This window comes from Anomaloglossus baeobatrachus, chromosome 1 (assembly GCF_048569485.1).
Source record: "Anomaloglossus baeobatrachus isolate aAnoBae1 chromosome 1, aAnoBae1.hap1, whole genome shotgun sequence".
Taxonomy (NCBI): domain Eukaryota; kingdom Metazoa; phylum Chordata; class Amphibia; order Anura; family Aromobatidae; genus Anomaloglossus; species Anomaloglossus baeobatrachus.
Genome location: NC_134353.1, coordinates 747,318,640 through 747,341,744, shown reverse-complemented (window position 1 = coordinate 747,341,744; position 23,105 = coordinate 747,318,640). Strand labels below are relative to the sequence as shown.

The 23,105-nt window shown below is 41.8% G+C and overlaps 1 protein-coding gene across 8 annotated transcripts in view; it reads right to left on the bottom strand.

Annotated features, from left to right (window-relative positions):
* Nucleotides 1-23,105, bottom strand: part of KDM2B (lysine demethylase 2B) — a 244,672-nt gene that overhangs the window by 109,317 nt on the left and 112,250 nt on the right. For all 8 annotated transcript variants that reach the window (XM_075323468.1, XM_075323476.1, XM_075323495.1 and 5 more), the window contains 2 exons: nt 20,457-20,583; nt 18,237-18,691 (listed from right to left, as the gene is read on the bottom strand). In XM_075323468.1, coding sequence (XP_075179583.1) covers nt 18,237-18,691; nt 20,457-20,583 — 582 coding nt within the window. The remainder of the gene's footprint in view (nt 1-18,236; nt 18,692-20,456; nt 20,584-23,105) is intronic.

The window sequence follows — 23,105 nt, the reverse complement described above, 5'->3', positions numbered from 1 at the left end:
CTGTGATTGGTTGCAGTGAGACAGCTGCCACTTAGCGTGAGGGCTGGTCTGACTGCAAACAATCATAGGCGCCGGTGGGCAGGGGAAGCAGTGAATATGATATTAGATGGAATATGAGGGGCCGGCATTTTCAAAAGCAGGAGAAGCCGCCGGAGCTTTGTGACAGCTGTGCAGCGATGCGCCGGTGATCGGGGAGTATGAAAGAGAGAGAAAACGAAAAACGTGCGTTCTGTTTGTCAAAAAAGCATGCAAAATGCAATAAAAATGCAGTTCAAGCGCACAGCTAAACATTTTGGTTGCGTTTTACACACCTTGTTGATTTCAATGGGTGGAAAATGCAACCAAAACGCACAAAAGAAGTGACATGCTGCTTTTTTAAACGCATCAATTTTGTCAAATATTTGGCATCCAAAACGTTGCGTTTAAAAAAGCAACGTGCGCATGGAATTTGCTGACTTCTGATAAACTTTGCTGGAGAAGCACAAAGCATGCATTTTGACAATGACACGATGCAGTTTTAAACACAGCCAAAATGCAGGAAAACACAACGTGCGCACATGGCCTAACAATTAGCAAATTAGCAGCACAGAAGTTTTCTGCACAAGGGAATCTCAGCACCAATTCAGCAGCAAGTGTGAATGCAGCCTAATACATGGAGATGTATTAACATAAAAAAAAAATAATATATATGTAATAAAAGTTTTTAATAAAACAAAAAAGTAATAAAAAAATGATCCCTTCATGCTATAATGCGCCACCTTTAAACAGTACAAATGACAAGTTCTACAGTATAGGGCTTTTTTTTTTATGCAGGTGTTTTTTGTAAGATCTCATCTATTACGCTGGTACTGAAAAAGCAAATTTTCCAGGTGAGAAATCCGCATCCTATGTGTACACCCCATGATGACATAGTGCATAGGATATACAATGACCAAAAAAATCTGCAAGTAATTTGTCTAAAGCTTGTGATGTATTTGCTACAGATTTCACTATCTGCAAAGAATGAAAACCGCAATGAAAACTTGTAATATAAATGGACATGCAGCAAACTTCAAATCGCAGATTTACACACAGTGTGGAAAGTATATGGTAAAATCTTCTCTATTCATTGTGATATGCTGTTATGTAAGATTTTCACCCACAGAACAAAGACAGATTATGTGCCGCATATGCACCTCATGTGACCATATCGGACGCGGTACCTGAAACTGTAATCGTCGTTTTAATTTCATAAATCAATAGTACACATTAAAATAAGCAACTTTGTAATATATCATCAGGAGAGGATTGCTGTTCAGACTTATTAAAAAACAGTGCTCGGGTGATTTATGCATGAAAGCCACTTGCACGAGGATCGCTGTGCTCTGGGATCCGCAATGCTCAGCCCAGTGCCAGCAGGTTGCAGTGTTTGACCGGCTACACAGCGGGTAACAGCAGCACGATCAGAAGTGGTGTGCACCAAGCAAAAAAATAAATAAACCTGCCCCCATAAGTGATCTGTTTATGGCTGGCTGCATGTGAGAACTGAACAAATACTTTGGCGTAGTGTTGGGGCTCTATTGCATTGATCAATTCAGTAGCTAAATTTCTCTTTATTCATATATTCATGGCAGTAATGCAGGTTCCATTTTTCACATTTCATTCTTACATATAGCTATTGGATTTTTCATGTCAGTATTCACACAGCAGTTTCTGCTATTCCATGTATTCCCCTTACATAGTCACTGGTGTGCATACCTTATCTCCCCATAGTGATGTTTTTTTTAGGTTTTTGCACCCAGTTCAGACATAGAATGGTGTTCCAAACGTTATTCCTATCCGCATGTGAGAACTGAACTGCCCAATTACTGACTTCCATTGGGGTTCAGGTCAAGAACGGGACACAAACCAAACTTTATCTAAAGTCCAGCTGAACCAAACCTCTGATAGAATATAGGAGATAGAATCTCCTCAGTAATAGCTGCCATCTCCTATGATGATGGGAGGAGCTAGAGGCAGAGCTCCTCCCTCTTCTATCTACATAGAATCTCATCAGCACCAACTGCCATCTCCTATCTCAGTAATGGGAAAGTCTTCACTGAATACAGATTTTACCTCAGAATTGAGACTTTTGATAATGACTGCTCAATTCTTGCAGAGAAAGAAGCAGATCTCTATGTTAAGATATGACAAAGTTGCTTATTTTCATGTGTACTATTGATTTATGAAAAAAAAAAAAATGATGATGGTTACGCCTTAAAGGGAAGCAATCACCAGGATTTTCGTATATATCCTAAGTGCTATACTGGCACTATCCGGTTGATTCTCTACATACCTGTAGTGGTCAGCTCGGATGTATAGGTTTTGAAATTCAAGAAAGTAAAGTTTATAAGATCGGCAGCTGCTTGACTGACAGCAGCTGAGGATCAGAAAATATTTTTTTTGGGAGGGTGGGGTATTCATACTTATCGTCTCCCCTTGTTTGTATAATGCTTATGCTTTATTCTATCGACCTAGCAGGACCTGTGTGAGGTAATACACATGTGACCAGAAGGGGCGGGGCCTCAGCCAACAAAGCTGATGCCAGCTGGTCACATGGGTACGAGACCTCAGCACAGGTCCTGCAAGTAAAAGTAAATTGATGGTATACTTATGCTAATTCTAACAGGGGAAGGAAATAACTATGAATACCCACCAGCTGTTATCTGATCCTCAGCTGCTGTCACTCAAGAAGCTGCTGATTTTATAAACTTTACTTTCTTGGATTTGAAAACCCACATCCGAGCTGACCACTACAGGTATGTAGAGAATCAGCCTGATAGTGCCAGTACAGCACTGGCTTTAGGTTATAACCCAAATTCCTGGTGATTGGTTCCCTTTAACCCCTTCACCACTCAGCCCGTTTTCCCCTTCCTGACCAGGCCAAATTTTACAATTTAACCAGTGTCACTTTATGGTAATATCTCTGGAACACTTCAATATTTCCCAGTGATTCTGAGACTGTAACATGTTGAGCTTCATATTAGTAGTAAATTGTGGTCGATATGATCAGAGTGTATGAAAATATGAAGAAAAAAAAGTGGAAATTTCACAATTTTTGAACTTTGAGTTTTTATGCCCTTATATTAGTTATATCACACAAAATAGTTAACATTTACCATATGTCTACTTTACATCAGCAAAAATGTTAAACAATTTTTTTTTTGGTCAGACATTACAATTGTTAAACTTAGGATCTTGGATTTCTCATTTTTACAACAAAATTTACAAAAAAAGCAAGGACCTCATCATATTTGAAGCGACGGAGGCCTGGGTGACAGAAAATAGCCCAAATTGACACTATTCTAAAAACTGCACCCCTCAGACTGCTCAAAACCACATCCAAGAAGTTGATTAACCCTTTAGGTGCTTCACAGGAACTAAAGCAATGTGGAAGGAAAAAGTTACTTTTTCCCCCCACAAAAAAAAATTGCTTTAACCCCAATTTGTTTTTTATTTTCACAAAGGTAATATTAGAAAATGCACCACACAATTGGTTGTACAATTTCTCCAGAGTACGCCAATACTCCATGTGTGTCGGAAAACCACTGTTTGAGCATATGGCAAGGCTCGGAAGGGGAGGGGGGGGGAAGCCATTTTGGCTAGAATAGATTATGGATGCCATGTCACATTTGAAGATCCCCTGACATGATAAATTGTCAGAAACCCCCACAAGTGACCTCATTCTGGAAACTACACAGAGAAATTCATCTAGGGGTGTAGTTAGCAATTTTAACCCTCAGGTGATTCACGGAAGTTTATAACAATGGAGCTATGAAAACAAAAAAATTACCTTTTTTTCCCACCAAAATATTTTCTTTTTTGCCCCAAAGATATTTTCCAAAGGCGTAATAGGAGAAAATGTAATTTGCAATAATTGAATTGGCCACCGTAGCCAGCTAATTCAGAGGTCGTCATGGCAACGATTGGGCAACTGTGATCACGCTGCAGCGGTGCCGTCTGGTGAGAGAGGAAGCGCATTCTCTCTCCCAGTCTCCTAAATGCAGTGATCGCTTTTGATCTCGGCATTTAGGAGGTTAAACAGCCATGAAAGGTGTGGGGACCGTTCCTGGCTGTGACAGCTGGAGCTAGGGCATGGCTTACGCGGAGCTCCACGCAGTTATTCTATGGACAGAGCACCTGTGCCCGCATGATCACCATGACGTAAATTTACGTCATAGGTCATGAACCCCTTCCTGACCCATGATGTAATATAAACATGCGTCAAAGGTCGTGAAGGAGTTAAATTAACAAAAGGTAAAGCTCATGTAGCGCGCTTTCCACAGGACAGATATACTTTATATTTTAGTAAGTATAATTATATTACAGAACCAGCAAGTGACACAGATTTTCCCATTCACACACTGTGGAATAATGTGCAGCAGAACAGGACCGGCGGTTCAGATTGAGGCAGTGGAATATATATATATATTTTTTTATTTATTATACATCTACATACACACACGTCCAGGTGTGTATGTCTATATGTATAATATACTGTACACATATATATAAATATCTATCACAGTTGAAACCAGAAGTTTACATACACGATCCTAAAGAACACATGATGGTTGTCTCAGTATCGGACATGAAATCAGAACAAACCTTTCCCGTTTTAGGTCAATTAGGAACCAAAATTATTTATATTTGCCAAATAAAAGACTAATGAGAGAGCGAGCGAGGGAGAGCGGGAGAAGCTTTCGATAGGTTTATTGGCAACATTTGAGTTAATTATAGACACACCTATGGATGAATTTTAATGCACACCTGAAACACACTGCTTCTCTGTGCAGCATCATGGGAAAGTCACAAGAAATCAGCCAAGATCTAAGGAAGAAAATTGTGGATTTGTACAAGTCTGCTTCATTCTTGGGTGCTATTTGCAGATACCTTAAGGTGCCTCGTTCATCTGTACAAACAATTATACACAAGTATACACAAGATGGGATGTCCAGTCATCATACGCTCAGGAAGAAGACGGGTTCTGTGTACCAGAGATGAACGTGCCTTTGTCAGACATGTGCATATCAACCCAAGAACAAAAGTAAAAGACCTTGTGAAGATGCGGACGGAAGCTGGTAACATTGTCATTATCCACAGTGAAACAAGAATTGTAACAACATGTGCTGAAAGGCCACTCTGCCAGAAAGAAGCCATTACTCCAAAAGAAACATAAAAAAAGCCAGATTAATGTTTGTAAATGCACACAGGAACAAAAACCTTCATTTTTGGAGACATGTCCTATGGTCTAACAAAACTAAAATGTAACTGTTTGACCATAATGACCATTGCCATGTTTGGGGGAAAGAGGGACAAGCTTTGAAGCCTAAGAACACCATCCCAACTGTGAAACATGGGGGTGGCAGCATCATGTTGTGGGGTTGTTTTGCTGCAGCAGGGACTGGAGCACTTCACAAAATAGATGGCATCATGAGGTAAGATGATTATGTGGTAATACTGAAGCAACATCTCAAGACATCAGCCAGGAACTTAAAGGGAACCAATCACCGGGATTTCCGTATATAACCTAAAGCCAGTGCTATACTGGCACTATCAGGCTGATTCTATACATGCCTGTAGTGGTCAGCTCAGATGTTTAGGTTTTGAAATCCAAGAAAGTAAAAAGTTTATAAAATTAGCTGCTTGTTGAGTGATAGCAGCTGAGGAGCAGATAATATATTCATAGTTATCCCCTCCCCCTGTTAGAATTAGCATAAGTATTATACAAACGATTCACTTGTCTCTTGTAGGACCTGTGTGAGGTCATACCCATGTGACCAGAAGGAGCGGGGCCTCAGCCAACAAAGCTGGATACCAGGTCACATGGGTATGACCTCACACAGGTCCTGCAAGAGACAAATGAATCGTTTGTATAATACTTAGGTTGTGGCCAAATCCCAGTGGGTAGAAGGACCTGTGGGCGTGACGGGATTGGATAGTGGGCGTTGCTGGCTTCGTTGGTGGGCGTGGTGATGTTTCATACCATAATACTTATGCTAATTATAACGGGGAGACAATAACTATGAATATGTTATCTGCTCCTCAGCTGCTATCACTCAACAAGCAGCTAATTTTATAAACTTTACTTTCTTGGATTTCAAAACCTAAACATCCGAGCTGACCACTACAGGCATGTTGAGAATCAGCCTGATAGTGCCAGTACAGCACTTAGGATATATACGAAAATCCTGCTGATTGGCTCCCTTTTAAAGGCGTAACCATCATCATTTTTTTTTTCCATAAATCAATCGTACACATGAAAATAAGCAACTTTGCCATATCTTAACAGATCGGCTTCTGGCTTTAGCTTATATATGAAAATACTAGTGATTGGTTCCCTTTAAAGCTTGGGCGAAAATGGGTCTTCCAAATGGACAATGACATGAAGCATACTGCCAAACTGGTTGCAAAGTGGTTTAAGAATAACAAAGTCAATGTTTTGGAGTGGCCATCACAAAACCATGATCTCAATCCTATTGAAAATTTATGGGAAAAGCTGAAAAGGCCGATGCGAGCAAGGTGACCTACACACATGGCTCAGTTACACCAGTTCTGTCAGGAGGAATGGGCCCAAATTCCTACCAACTATTGTGAGACGCTTGTGGAAGGATCCAAAACATTTTACCAAAGTCATACAGTTTAAGGGCTATGGTACCAAATACTAGTGAAATGTATGCAAACTTTTGACTTTGCAGTAAGTAATAAAAACGCCTTAAAACATTCTCTCTCTCGCTATTATGGCATTTGGCAATTATAAATAATTTTGGTAATATCGACTGAATATGGTGCAAATGTTTTTTGTTTTTTTTTGTTTTTACAGATTCACTGCAATCCCTTAAAAGGTTGTGTCCAGGTTTATCATGAAAATCTGCAGTCGCAGGATCACTCTTGTCTTGACGGAGACATCACCAGAGAATCCTCGCAGTGTGCACTAACCCTTTTGTGAGGATTCAAAACATCTGCAGTCACACAGATTACTTGCAGCCTTTCTTGATACACCTGGACAACTTTTTTAACATCATAAACTGTGAAATGTCTTGTAAATTATTAACGGCACACGGATGACAAGTGAGAAGAAAAAAAAAAGTTTTCTGTATGCAATGGATACGCTTGTGTGAACCTGGCCTAAAGCCAAATTCACACTATGAGTGATAGGTGTGTTTTTTAATGCAGATTTTCTGCACACATTAGCTAAATTAGGAGATTTACATTTTTTTGTTTCAAATTGGTTTTTCACCGGCATTTTGCTAGATCATGTTCTAAATAAAACCACTATGGTTTTGGAAATTTTCTGTTGCTTAGCTTTAATAAAACTTTATTGATACAGTAAAGTGTGGAATACATGTGGGTTTTCGTAAATGCATGCGTTCTGCGTCCCCAGCAAAGTCTATGTAACTTGTGAAAATTCCACGCGCACGTTGAGTTTTACAACGCAGCGATTTGCATGCTGAAATTTGTGGCTGAAGCGCTGCGTTCTAAAAAGCAACATGTCACTTCTTTTGTGCGTTTTGTATGCTTCTCCCACTTTGTCAATGTCAGAGCAAGCATCCAGAACGCATGAATTCTGCATCTATTCTGCACTCAAAATACAGCCATAAACGCAGCTTTTCGGCTGCGTTTTGAAACGCACATGCAGTGACAAAATGCTGCACAATATTTGTCACGGCAGAACACAGACGTGAGCCTTGCCTTACCGCAAGAAAAATTTACATGTTGGAGAAAAAAAAAAGCAGGTAATGCGACATGAAGTTCACAAACTATTCCAAACAATTTTGGGCTCCAAAAGTGGAATAGTGCTCCTTCCATTCAGAACCATGCCGTGTGCCCAAACAGTAGATTTCCCCCTCATATGGGCTGTGTACTCAGGAGAAATTGCACAACAAATTGTATGGTGCATTTACTGTGTTATTCTTGTGACAATGCAAAATTTGGAGCCAAAACATCATTTTTGTAGGGAAAAAGTAAAATTCATTTTTTCTTTCCATGTTGCTTTAGTTCCTGTGAAGCACCTGAGGGGTTGATAAAGTTCTTGGATGTGGTTTTGAGAAGTTTGAGGAGTGCACTTTTTAGGCTATGTGCCCACGCTGCGGAAAATGCGCGGATTTTGCCGCGGATTTCTCGCGGAAAAGCCGCGGATTTTCCAGAAATCTGCAGCACAGCTACTCCCCAGCCATTTCTATGGCATTTGGGAAATGCTGTGCCCACGCTGCGGATTTTTCCGCAGCGGAAATAGTGCGGATTTTCGTGTGGAAAAATCTGCAGCATGTCAATTATTGTTGCGGATTTCTCCGCAGGGTCCCATATACTTACCTGCCTCGATAGAGACCCGGATCACTTTCTCCGTCCGATGTAGCGGCAGCAGCAGCAGCGCGGTGGATCCAGCCAGGTACAGGAAGGAAGAGGTGGGAGGGGCCTGCACGAGCTCCGGTCATGTGACAGCCGGAGCTAGTTCAGGCCCGCCCACCTCCAGCACAGTGAACCAGACGCTGCCTGACAGTGACCCGGCCGCCGGAAAGCGAGGTGCTGCATGATGGAGGTAAGTATGAGCACCCCGATCACTGCAGCACTTTTTCTGCATTGAGGATGCAGTGCCGAAGCCATGGTACTGTATCCTCAATGCAGAATGCCCGCACCATATCCGCACGACATTCCGCTGTATATCCGCAGCATTGAAACAGAGAAAGTTCTGTTGTGGATTTCTGGGAGCTCCTGTGGAATGTCCTGCGGATATATCCGCAGGACAATGTCCCCGTGGGCACATAATTCTAAGGCTATGTCAATTTGGGGTATTTTCTGTCACATAGGCCCCTCAAAGTCCCTTCAAATGTTATGTGGTCCTGAAGAAAAATGGTTTTGTAAATTTTGTGAGAAAAATGAAAAAACTTTCTGATTAACTTTTAACCGTCCTAACAAAAAAAAATGATGTTTACAAAAATGATGCTAATGTAAAGTAAATGTGGTAGAGTAGAGTCATTTTTGGGCGTTTCCTGCTTTTTTGGCACCTCAGGATCTTTGCAAATGTAAGCGTGTCCAAATTTGCGTTTCAAGAATTAAATAGTGCTCTTTGTTTTCCCAAGTCTTGCATGCGCCCACACAGTTTTGACCACTTATGGGGTACTTGGGAGAAAATGTATAACAAATTATGGGGTCAAATTTTCTTCTATTACCCTTTTTTTAAAGTATAAATTTGATGCTAAAAACAGTATTTTAGTGGAAAAAAGTAGGTCTATTTTGTTATTTTTTTGGGGTGGTGGGGGGAGTTTTGGTGTTTTGGCATGTCAGGGGCTCTGCAAATGCAACAAGGCATTTACAAATAGTGCTTTTCCCTTTCCATGTCCTGCTATGTACTCAAGAAATAGTTTTTGACCACATATGGGGTATCATCGCATTCGTGAGATATTACGTAACAAACTATAGGGTCCGTTTTCTCCATTATCCATTGTGAAAATTACAAATGTGGGGCTAAAACAACATTTTAGTGGGAAGAATCATAATTTCAGTTTTCACATGCACATTTTAAAAAGTTCTGTGAAGCGTATGGGTTCAAAATGCTGAACACACCCCTAGATGAATTCTTTGATTGGTCTAGTTTCCCACAGTGGGGTCAGTTGTGGGGGGTTTCTGTTTAGGCACCTTATGGGGCTATATAAAAATTCGACATGGTGCCCGCAATCTATTTCAGCCAAATTTGTGTTCCAAAATTCAAATGTCGCTCCTTCTCTAAGCCATCCCGTTTGTCCAAACAGAGTTTTCTGATCACATGTGGGGTATCAGTGCTCTCAGAAGAAACTGGATAAATTAAGGGGTTAATTTTTTCCATTCTATCCCTTGCAAAAGTGAATTAGGGCTAATGCAACATTTTAGAGAAATTAAAAAAAGATTAAATAATTTCCTGACAGCAGTTTTGAAGTATTTGAGGGGTGCGGTTATAAAATAGTATTGCTTTTGGGGAGGTTCAAATTTGTAGGCCCCTTAAATTCCATTTAAATCTGAATTTTCTCAATTTTTTTGCCAAAAATCCCAATATGTTTACAAATAAAGATAAATAATATTGATGTAAATTTACCACTAACCAAGTACAATGTCTCATGAAAAAGCAAAATCTTGGAATCACAGGGATTCGTTAAAGTGTTTCGTACAGAGTTATTACCGCATAAATCTGACACTGGTCAGATTTAAACATTTTGGCCTGGTTATTAAGGTGAAAACTTTGTTCGGTCACTAAGGGTTTAAATCCCTATAGCAATACCTATCCATTTATACGGAATGACCTGAAAACCCTAAAACAATGCATATCTCTGATTAGCCACACATTAGGTTTGTGGACAGAGCCTATAGTGTACGTCGGGAGCTTTAACAGCCAGAATTCACCATACAGAGGCAGTATGTGTTTACTTTTGGCCTTCATCTGGCAAATATACGTCCTGGAGACTGCACTTTCCCATACAGAAAACCATTGCAAAGACATGTATTGTATGCAGCATACATTGCTTTACAGTTGGTCCTGCTGGTGGATTCAGCCATCCATCCTGACTGTGCTCACTTGACCAGTTGGGTGATACCTCCTAAGTGTATGCGCCTGAGCACGTTCACAAATGTACTGTGGACCTAGCCTTAAAATCTTTATATGGCATATGTACAAAACAAATTATTTCCTTGTTATTTTTCTGTGTATTCTCAGTAGTCTGTAACTTTCTTTACATTCAGATTACACAAAGTAAGTCACGTGGTTATGTTTTCCAATAGCTTCAACATGACAACCGACAACATTACTTATCCTGTTACCTACACAGAACATGGAGAAATAACAGCAGGGGAAGGGAGAATTCACATAGCAAGGATATTACAGCTTTATCACTTACAGCTCACTGTGACCTTCCGTTGTTGAGAATTCCTCAATGTAACCAATGCCATCGGTACGTTTTGCAACTATAAAAGATTGCAAAAGTCTTGAGACAGCTCACTGGTTTAACCCATCATGAGAGGTTTCTTGTGTGGCACCTTGGTAATGAGACACCTTTTTATAGGCCATAAGTTGAACCAGCTGATATATTTTTCACTAAGTGGCAGGATTGCTTTCTAATTACTGATAGATTTCAGCTGGTGTAATGACTTTCCATGACTTTGCACCCCTCTTTTTTTTCGTGGTTTTTATGGTTGGATTTGCCTATGTAGACTGGATGGGCTGTTACTGACATCTGGGAGAAATTCATGTCAATAGCACCTTTAGAAAAATATCTACTTAAAAAATTGGTAACGTGTTCAATAGTTCTTTCATCCACTGTGTGTCCCTGGAGTTCAGCCAAGCCCCTTTCTACCCATCTTTCTACCCAAGCCCTCTCCTCCCTTTATGGGTTATGCAGTTTTACTGGTTTAATGATATACTTTTTTATACTTAGCTTTTTTATGTCTCAGTCAGAAGTTGGGTCCTCCCAAGTCTCCTGCCATAGCGTTTAATTTCATTCAAATTTTCGATAGTTTGTGACACTGATGCACCTTGAGCCTGCAGGACAGCTTGAATTTCTCTGCAACTTAATGAAGGCTGCTTATCCACCATTTGGACTATCCTGTGTTGCAATCTTTTGTCAACTTTTCTCTCCCGTCCACATCCAGGTTTATTAGCTACTGCGCCATGGGTTGTAAACTTCTTGAATAATGTTGTGCACAGTGGACAAATGAATATCAAGATCTCTGGAGATGGACTTGTAACCTTGAGATTAATGATATTTTTCAACAATTTTGGTTCTCAAATTCTCAGATTGTCAAATCTTTCCCTTTTTATCTGGTTTCAGGTGTGATTTACATAGTGCCCACACCTGTTGCTTGCCACAGGTCAGTGTGAACTAGCATCACATGCTTGAAAATGTTGCTTACCCACAATTTTGGAAGGTGCCAACAATTTTGTATGTCCCATTTTGGGGTTTTTGTGTGAAGTAGTACAATTTGCCTTTTTCTGTTATTTTTTTGTGTTGTTCCAATACATACAAAAGATATAAACTTGTATAACAATACGTGTAATTGCAATAATTTTCTTGAATAAATAGTTAAGTTTTGGCATCCTTGAAATTGTGCCTGAAAACTATCACTGTATACACAATATATCACAAAAAGAAATATTTTATTATATCTTTTCATAGGACAACACTGAAGATACAGTCATATGAAAAAGTTTGGGCACCCCTATTAATGTTAACCTTTTTTCTTTATAACAATTTGGGTTTTTGCAACAGCTATTTCAGTTTCATATATCTAATAACTGATGGACTGATTAATATTTCTGGATTGAAATTAGGTTTATTGTACTAACAGAAAATGTGCAATCCGCATTTAAACAAAATTTGACAGGTGCAAAAGTATGGGCACCCTTATCAATTTCTTGATTTGAACCCTCCTAACTACTTTTTACTGACTTACTAAAGCACTAAATTGGTTTTGTAACCTCATTGAGCTTTGAACTTCATAGGCAGGTGTATCCAATCATGAGAAAAGGTATTTAAGGTGGCCACTTGCAAGTTGTTCTCCTATTTGAATCTCCTATGAAGAGTGGCATCATGGGCTCCTCAAAACAACTCTCAAATGATCTGACAACGATTATTCAACATAGTTGTTCAGGGGAAGGATACAAAAAGTTGTCTCAGAGATTTATACTGTCAGTTTCCACTGTGAGGAACATAGTAAGGAAATGGAAGAACACAGGTACAGTTCTTGTTAAGCCCAGAAGTGGCAGGCCAAGAAAAATATCAGTAAGGCAGAGAAGAAGAATGGTGAGAACAGTCGAGGACAATCCACAGACCACCTCCAAAGACCTGCAGCATCATCTTGCTGCAGATGGTGTCAATGTGCATCGGTCAACAATACAGCGCACGTTGCACAAGGAGAAGCTGTATGGGAGAGTGATGCGAAAGAAGCAGTTTCTGCAAGCATGCCACAAACAGAGTCGCCTGAGGTATGCAAAAGTACATTTGGACAAGCCAGTTACATTTTGGAAGAAGGTCCTGTGGACTGATGAAACAAAGATTGAGTTGTTTGGTCATACAAAAAGGAGTTATGCATGGAGGCAAAAAAACACGGCATTCCAAGAAAAGCACTTGCTACCCACAGTAAAATTTGGTGGAGGTTCCATCATGTTTTGGGGCTGTGTGGCCAAGGCCGGCACGGGGAATCTTGTTAAAGTTGAGGGTCGCGTGGATTCAACTCAGTATCAGCAGATTCTTGACAATAATGTGCAAGAATCAGTGACGAAGTTGAAGTTACGCAAGGGATGGATATTTCAGCAAGACAATGATCCAAAACACCGCTCCAAATCTATTCAGGCATTCATGCAGAGGAACAAATACAATGTTCTGGAATGGCCATCCCAGTCCCCAGACCTGAATATCATTGAAAATCTGTGGGATGATTTGAAGGGTGCTGTCCATGCTCGGTGACCATCAAACTGAACTGAACTGGAATGGTTTTGTAAACAGGAATGGTCAAATATACCTTCATCCAGGAACTCATTAAAAGCTACAGGAAGAGACTAGAGGCTGTGATTTTTGCAAAAGGAGGATCTACAAAATATTAATGTGATTATGTTGAGGTGCCCATACTTATGCACCTCTCAAATTTAGTTTAAATGCAGATTGCACATTTTCTGTTAGTACAATAAACCTCACTTCAATTCAGAAATATTACTGAGTCCATCATTTATTAGATATATGAAACTGAAATAGCTGTTGCAAAAACGCAAATTGTTATAAAAAAAAAAAAAAAAAAGGTTAACATTAATAGGGGTGCCCAAACTTTTTCATATGACTGTATGCTTGGTCAGTTCAGCATCTTTACCCTCAATTTCTTTGGCAAGGATGTGGTCATCTTGGAGGTGTGTTTGGAGTTATGTTGAAATACTGCCCTGCTTCCAAATTTCCAAAGGGAGAGGATCATACTCTGCTTCTACATGTTACAGTACATGTTGGCATTCATGGTTCCTTCAATGAGTTGTAGCTCTCCACAGCCGACAGCACTCATGAGGTACAAACCATGACCCTACCACCACCATGCTTGACTGTAGGCATGACACTTGTCTTTGTACTCCTCACCTGGATGCCGCCATACATAGTTGACACCAACCAAACCATCACAGTCCTGCGGCGGAACACACACACACACACACACACACACACACACACTACAGATCGCATCCACACACTCATCACATCCAGCGATATCACTTGCTTCTCGGCGGCGATACTGTGCAGTGCAGTGACCTGCAAGAGCTGCTGGAGGATCACATGGCCAGAGGCATGTGGTATCTCCGGATGCTGTGAGTGTGTGCGCACGCACGATTGTACCGGTATGTGCGATATCGTGAGTGTGTGTGAGTGTATGCGATCGGATGTGCGAGTGTGCGTGCATGCGATTGGATGTGTGCGTGTATGCGATGTGATGTGTGAGTGTCAGCAGGAGGCAAAGGAGGACAGTGTGCAGCACAGCTGCTGGGAGAGCCCACCGGAGAGCACAGGGAGGAATTATATAAAAGGAGAGAGAGTGAGTGAGAGAGATCTGATGTATGCGAGTGTCAGTCAGATGTAGGGGAGCACAGTTGCTGGGAGATCACTGGGAGGAATGATGTGGAATCTGATGTGTTGTCTGTATGAGTATGAGTGAGCATGATGTGATCTATGTGAGTGTCGGCCAGACGCAGAAGAGGCGTGCAGCACACCTGCTAGGAGATTGCAGGGAGATCTGGGAGCCATACAGACGCCAGGGGCTGGCAAGTATGACGATCCTGGGAAGGGGGAGGGGTCTGCTTTTATAGGGGGGGTAAGCTTTCCCCCAACCATGTCTCCTCGAGAATAAGACAGCCCCTGAAAATAAGACCTAGTGCTTTTTTCAATGCAAAAAACAAATATAAGACAGTGTCTTATTTTCTGGGAAACAGGGTATATAAACACAAGCTTTATAAGTCTGTCGTAATTAAAGCACTAAGCTAGCGGGTGTGTTTTTTTTTGGGGGGGGGGGGTTCAGCACTGGACACAAGTTTATGAGAGAGTATGGAAAAATATGTATATACACTACTCATAAGTCAGGGATATTTGGCTTTCAGATGAAATTTCACAATGATCCTAACATGCCCTCTAACTTTTTCAGGTGAACTTAATGTGACCTTCTCTACACTTCTGAATGCACATGTCCAACTGTTCAAGGTTTCTGTACTTTTTGCACAATATACTGTTCACTAACAAGGAGCTTAATCGTGAAATTCACTATAGGCGTTTGATCCATGAATCACCCAATAAATTTTGGGGTTCAATTAGAATTGGTATTTAAACAGTCCTCCTAATCATGCTGTTCACATTTTGACATTATGAGACCAAAACGACACCTAACAATTGATCAAAGGTATCTTGACATTGCAAGCCTTCAAGCAGGATGTTCTCAGATGGAAGTTGCCACTGAGGTTAGAGTGTCACAGAGAGTCATCAGTAGGGTGCAACTGAGATACAAGCACACTGGAAAAGTCACAGAAAGGCATAGAAGTGGACGTCCTTTGGCCACATCCCACACAGATGACCACTTCATTGAGAAGAATGCCCTTCGGAACCAGATGATGAATGCCACAGAACTCCAGATACATTTAAGGGAGGTGAGAGGCACCAAAGTGTCACATCAGACCATTTTAAATATTTTACATCAGTGTTGCCTGCGTGCTAGATAACCTGCAAGGGTACCTGATACCACATCACCAGGCACAGGAGTCAGTCTTGCATGGGCTAGGGAGCAGCTACGCTGGACGAGGGACCATTGGGCCTCAGTGCTGTTCATTGATGAAACTCAATTCACGCTGAGCAGAATTGATGGCCGCCAACAATGTTCGAGATGTAAAGGAAAGCGCTATGCATCTGCAACTGTTGTCACCAGATGAGCCTTTATTGGTGTGGTGTTACATTGTGGGCAGGTGTGTTTCACAAATACAGATCTGCCCTACACCTTGTGAATGGTAGTGATAAGCTCCTACTACTTGAATAACATCATTAATCCAGTCATTATGCCTCTGCATGAACAACAAGGGCCTAATTTCATCTTCATGGACGACAATGCTCCAGCTCATTGAGGTAGCATCATTAGGGAATATCCGTTGGAGACGGGAGTAGCTCAAATGGAGTCTTGCACTTTCTCCAGACATGAATCCCATAGAAAATCTATGGAATCAGCTGAGCCACCCTGTAGCGGCTCATAACTCTGTACCCCAGAACTTCAATGACCTGTGGGCTGCCTTTCAAGAAAAGTGGGATGAAAGCACCATTAGAGCGTTTTTTTTTTTTTCCTTTCATTGCACTGCTTGAGTGTTGATTTAAAAATGTAAGTTCCCTGAACCATCTCATATTCACCTGATGCAGTCTTCATTTTTTTCCAGCATCACGCCCATCGGTCTCCGGCAATTTGTGACCTGCATACAGCGCCTGTGTTTTCATAGGTCACAAATCAATACAACTCTAAGAGAGCCTCGTTTTGGCTCTCAGACATATATTGAGCGCTTGTGACACAACTTATAACTTCCCGGACAGTCAGAAGTTACAGGTACAAGATGGCGCTGCAGGACGAGAGTGGCGCCGAAAAAGGATGATGTCGACGGAAAGCGAGTATAAGACTGGGGGCAGGGGGCTTTGTTTTAAAGCACCACTCCAGCACTCAAACCCCCCCAAAAACAAAACAATGCTTGAGTGGTTTGTTTAATTCTGATGGCCATATGAAGCTTATGTTGATATATGTACTATTAAATAAGGGATCAGAGTAGCAGCAAAATGTCCAATATATTGTAAAAATCCCAGGAAATTTTTAACAAATGCTATAAAGAATTTAGATTACCATATAAAACTACAAATTTTACCATGAGCCAAAGTACATATATTACATGCCTTTCATATTAAGCTCATGAACAGTACAGGAACTTAGTTTAAGCTCATAAAAAAGAGACACTAGTGTGAAATGTCTATTGGTTATGTACACTGAAATAATTTCTGTCTTAAATTAAAATTAATAAAATATTTTCTATTAAATATGATATACAAGCATTTAATGACAACAGAGGTGCCGGGGATGCCGGCAGGTAGGAGGTTTGCAGGATTCTGATTTCTGGCGACAGAAAATCTGTTTGAACATCTATGTGAATGTCACATATTGCAGAGCACAGTTACATTAACAAGAGAAAAGCTCATTTGTTCTCAGAAAGAGACCACCTTTATGAAAACTATTTAAAATAATCTTATAGGCTATTCCCCACATGATAAGTGATCGCTTATAAATTAGGGTAGGTGTTAACTTGATGACTGGTGGGGTCCGACAGCTGGAGCCACCACCTCCTCCTCAATCTTTGTCTATGGGACTGTCAAAGAGAACCAGCTTTTTAGAATCCTGTTCTCAGGATCAGAAGAGGTCCCAGTGGTCTGACCCAATAATCAGCAAGGTATCACCCAGAAAAGAGATTGGTGATAACTCAGTGTTAGTAAAGACTAAAGGGGGCTTTACACGCTACGATATCATTAATGTTTGGTCGCCGGGGTCAAGTTGTTAGTGACGCACATCCGGCGTCATTAACGATATCGCAGCGTGTAATACTTACCAGCGACCTTAGGCGACCACAAAAATGGTGAAAATCGTTCACCATGGAGTGGTCGTCCCAAAGTCAAAAATCGGTAAGGGTTGTTTAGCGTTGTGGTTCATCGCTCATGCGGCAGCACACATCGCTATGTGTGACATCGCATGAGCGAGGAACGTCTCCTTACCTGCTGCCGGCCCCAATGAGGAAGGAAGAGGTGGGCGGGATGTTACATCCTGCTCATCTCCGCCCCTCTGCTGTGATTGGCCGGCCGCTTAGTGACGTTGCGGTGATGTCGCTGTGATGCCAAACGTTCCTCCCCCTTGAAGGAGGGATTGTTCGGCAGTCACAGCGACGCTGCCGACCAGGTAAGTATGTGTGACGCTGCGTAGCGATAATGTTCGCTACGGCAGCGATCACAAACAATCGCATGCGCGACGGGGGCGGGTACTTACACGGTCGCTATCGCTAGAAATTGCTAGCGATATCGCTATCGTGTAAAGCCCCCTTAAGTTGACGAAAATGTTTGAATAACACACCCACAAAAAATCTGATTATTTGGGTGAAATATCGCATTAACAGTGCTAATACTGAAAGAAAAACACACAAAAAATAAAAATAATTGCTGGTTACCAACCTTCATGTCCTCCAAAAGTGCATGTGGATTTTCAATTCCCTCTGGGACACACTTCTTATTTTCAGGAAGAGATTCTAGTTTTTCCACAAGAGCTTTTAAGCCTTTTAGTTCAAACTCTGTGAGGTGTGTCCACCTTGAGGCTGCATCCGTGGATGGAGATCCTGAAGGAGTTTTCGGAAAATCACTGTGGACAATAGACTTGGAGCTTTCCTCAGAGTCATTAGACAGAGTTCTTTTAAGGTATTCCATCAATGTAGCTTTTTGTCTCTTTTCCACCAATTCTTTGCCTTCTGAATGTGCACTATTAGGCGTTAAGGATTCATCGCTCGATAGTTTGGATATTCTGTCTCCATGGTCATCTTTCTCTTCAAGCATAGGGGCATCACCAGATTCTTCCTCCATTTCTAACCAGGAATCTGAGGATAAGCTCTCTGTATTGTGTTTTTTTTCTGAATCTGAGAAATACAAAAAATCATTGGTCTCTTACAGATTATATGCCATATTGCACCGTACATTTACCTTCAGGTTACATTAATACTTTTTGTGGACCTAACAGCGGACTCATGCTGCCCGAATCAAGGGCAACCTGGATTAGACACAGCTGTTATTTCAGGCAGGTATGCTTTAATTTTCTATTCTATATATAGGCCACAAATAACATCTGATAAAATGTTAAACAGGTATGTTTTACTCTAAAACGCTGCGATATTTCAGCGGCTCAGACTAAGGACCACACTGGTCAAACTAGTTGCTCAGATGCCAGATTAGGCGTGCATCCTTTGTCTACCATGGTTATATATTTTCAGTTATTTTGTAGTTGCTGCTCTTTGTCACTTATGTTTTTAATCTGAACACTAAACTTCATTTTTTATGGAATTTTACAAATGCTGGCTTCCACCAATTTCAGAGAGAACCTACTAGACCAAGAGGCAGGTCACCGGCAGAGTCTCTCCACTCGAGTGACAGGTCTCTCCCTATACACGGCCATATAAAGTATTCATATCTTGTGAACCATTTCACTTTTATTTTGCCAAGTTAGGCTGCTTTCACACATCCAGTTTTTGCTGAGCGGCATACTACGGCGCTTTGCAGAAAAAAACGCAACAGCTTTTTTTTTTGCCGCCGGTTGCGGGTTTTTCGCATAGACTTGCATTAGCGCCATATTGTACCGCATGGCCTTGCATTGCGTCCGGTTTTTGCCAGATGCGGCATATTTAGCCCATGCAGCGGCCGGATGGAACGTTGCCTGGCACGTTTTTTTGTGTGGCGAAAAAAACGCATCATGCTGGATCCGGTGCGATGCAGCGCGATTTACAATGCAAGCCTATGGACGCCAGATGCGGTGTCCAGCGGCAAAACCGCATCCGGCCGCCGGATGCGTTTTTTTGAACTGCGCATGCTCAGTATCAAGCCGCATCCGTCAAAAAACGGACGGGCCGCATGGAAAAACTTATGCAACGGATCCAGTTTTTTCACCGCATCCGTTGCATAGGTTTTTGAGCCGGATTGAGCCGCACTGAAAAAAAAACGGATGTGTGAAAGCAGCCTTAGGGTATGTCTGCACCCTGCGTTCTGGCTTGACAACTAAACTGCACTTTTGACAAATGTAAACACTGCGTTTGACAAAAAGAACGTGCTCAAAACGCGTTTTCATTGCATTTTGGACAGTGCGTTTTCAGATTGAGAAGTCAATGAGTGGGAAATGTTAACAAAACGCATTGAAGAAGTGACATGCTGCTTTTTTTGTCAAAGATTTTGACAAATGTCAAAAAAAAACACTGCCAAAAAAAAAAAAAAAAAAAAAAGGTGCGGATGGAAATTTTGATTCATCAGACTGGGGAAGCAAACTGCATGCATTTTGTCACTGACACCGTGCAGTTTAAAACGCGGCCAAAATGCAAGAAAAAAACGCAACGTGCAGACAGACCCTTACACATACAAACAAATAATTTGATCAGTTTTAATGTGATATACCAACACAAAATAGCAACAAGATGTGAAGTGTAAAAGAAAAGATACAGGATTTTCCAAATATTTAAAAAAAATAAATCTGAAAATTGTGAAATCTGTCATCACGTTTTTGGATCAATTATCACAGACGTGTGACCCACTACACTTTACAGCAAATTCTGTATGTGTGCATTTTGTATACAGTAAATATGTTATATGCTGAAATCAACATAAAGACAGGTAATAAGTGGTAGCGTGCGCTGCACTTACCAAATAGCATTGACTCCTTCTGAAATTCTTTATTAAGGTGGCAACGTTTTGTTAAGGTGCAAACATATCTCTCCAAAACATACCAACACATCTCATAATAGAAAGGATAACGAAACTTTGCATGCACCTTATGAGGAAGGGAAAAAAAAACAAAGTAAGGCACGTTACTACAAAACAAACAATCGACAGTAACACTATATGAGAGTACAAGTATCCTTATACACAATCTTCTTTTACCAGCATTTAATGTCCATCAGACATGAGAGAGGTGGCACAAGGTGTTTCCATGTGCTATGGCCACCTGACTTGGTGGGATGGGTGCTAATGTCTGGGATGTATGAGGCATATACGCGCCTTTCTTCTGTCTCTAGGATAATTCATGTGTAAACCCTCTAATTCACTGAGTGGATGGAAACAACAAATCTGCTCCATGATGCGGATTTATAATTTGAAGACATATTCACATAATTCACTGTTTGCGTCAAAATTGCCACTTTTTAATCATTTTGGAAAACTGCGGCAAACAAAAAACACAGCGCAATTGCATTTTGTGAACACGGCCTTACAGTGACATTTTCTGACACTACAAAGCCTGTAATGCTAGGGCTACACATCAAGTGAATGTCACTCGAAACTTTTGCTATAGGTGCAAGGTATTTAGTGACTTGTGTTTTTTTCAACGTCTTAGGCTAGTTTCACACTTGCGTTGAACGGTATCCGTAGCATTGCGTTGTGTGACGGATGCAACGGATGTGTTGCATATAGTGGCACATCGGATGCTGCAAAACAACGGAATGTGTTTTGATTTCTTTTTTTACAGTTTACCGGCGGCAGACTATTCTGAACGATCAGCTGATCGCTCCCAGTAGCCGCGGCCGCCGGGTGATCAGCTGATCGCTCCCAGTAGCCGCGGCCGCCGGGTGATCAGCTGATCGCTCCCAGTAGCCGCGACCGCCGGGTGATCAGCTGATCGCTCCCAGTAGCCGCGACCGCCGGGTGATCAGCTGATCGCTCCCAATAGCCGCGGCCGCCGGGTGATCAGCTGATCGCTCCCAATAGCTGCGGCCGCTGGGTGATCAGCTGATCGCTCCCAATAGCCGCGGCCGCCTGGTGATCAGCTGATCGCTCGGCCGCCGAGAATGTGTGCGGGGGCGGAGTGCGGTGTGGGTGTAGCCGAGCGGGGCCATGGCGCTGAGGACAGGTGAGTGTGGTTGCGTATATATATTTATGCGGAGTGGAGTGCGGGAGGGGGCGGAGCCAAGCGGGGAAGTGTCGGGCTCCCTGCACACGTACCCAGGGTAAATATTGGGTATAACTAGGCAAAGCACTTTGCTTGGTTACCTGATATTTATCTTGGTTACGGGTGCAGGGAGCCAGAGAGAGCATGCGCAGTGAAATCCTGAGTATTCCGCTGCTCAAAGAAAACGTTACATGCTGCGTTCCTCCCGCTGGGCGGAAGCAACGGAGCGTCGCCCAGCGGAAGCAACACAGGTCCTTTTGGCACAATCCGTCATCCATACAAGTCTATGGGAAACAGCGGAATCAGTTAACGGATTCCGCTGCTTTCCAAAAGGGCGGATTGTGACGGAAGGAAAAAAATGCAAGTGTGAAAGTACCCTTAGAAAGTAAATTGAGTAGAAATATTAGTCTTGTAGCATGAATCATTCTACATGCAAGAACAGCAAGTTGCATATAACGAGAAAGATATGAGGTTGGTGGGGGTAGAGGGACGGAGCACCACTATTGTAGGTGATGTAGACAGAATGTCTTCCCCTCTTGTAGGGGATTCTGTCTACATCACCTACAATAGTGCTGTTCAGTTAGTGGTGCTCAGTCCCGCTAACCCTCCCCCACCTACCCCATATCTTTCTGGTTATATGTAACTTGCAGTTCTTGCATGTAGGTTGCTGCTACATGACCAATATATTTCTACTCAATTTAGTTTCTAAGAAGTTGAAAAAAAATTCACTAAATACCTTGCAACTATAGCAAACGTTTAGAGTGACATTCACTTGTCGTATAGCCCTGGCATTACAGGTTTTGTAGTGGCAGAAAAGGTCACTGTAAACCCATGTTCAGAAAAAGGAAATTGCGCTGCATTTTTTGTTTGCCGCAGTTTTCTAAAATTGTGGAAAAGGAAAGCGGGGGGCGGGGGGGGGGGGGATGAGAAAAAAGCGAGCAAACAGATAGGTTGCTGTATTTCTATAAACCGGTCCCTAGTCTGTGTCTACTTGGTGAGCACCGTGGGGGACCAAAAAAAAAAAAAAATGATGACAAGGGAATAATTTGAGCACAGTGCTGAATAAGCAACACAGGCCATTAGTGTTTGTCAAGGTCCTCGGCACGGTCCCTATAAGACAGTAACATGGGGCAGACATCTTCCAGGACTTCCTGTCTAATCTTACACTATGGCCACTTCCCAGCAGCTCACCCAGATGGTAAATGTGCTCATACCCCTATAATAATCGGACTGCTCAGATTCTGAGCAATGTTTTTTTTATAAAAACATTTCATGGTCTATTGTATGACAAAAAATGTGTGCCTGGCAAGGCACATACAGAACTGGCTACAGAAAGGCATTTCTAGCTATAGTGTATGCATCTTTAATAACCAGGGCACTATAAACACGGCAATGTTGGTGGGATCGGG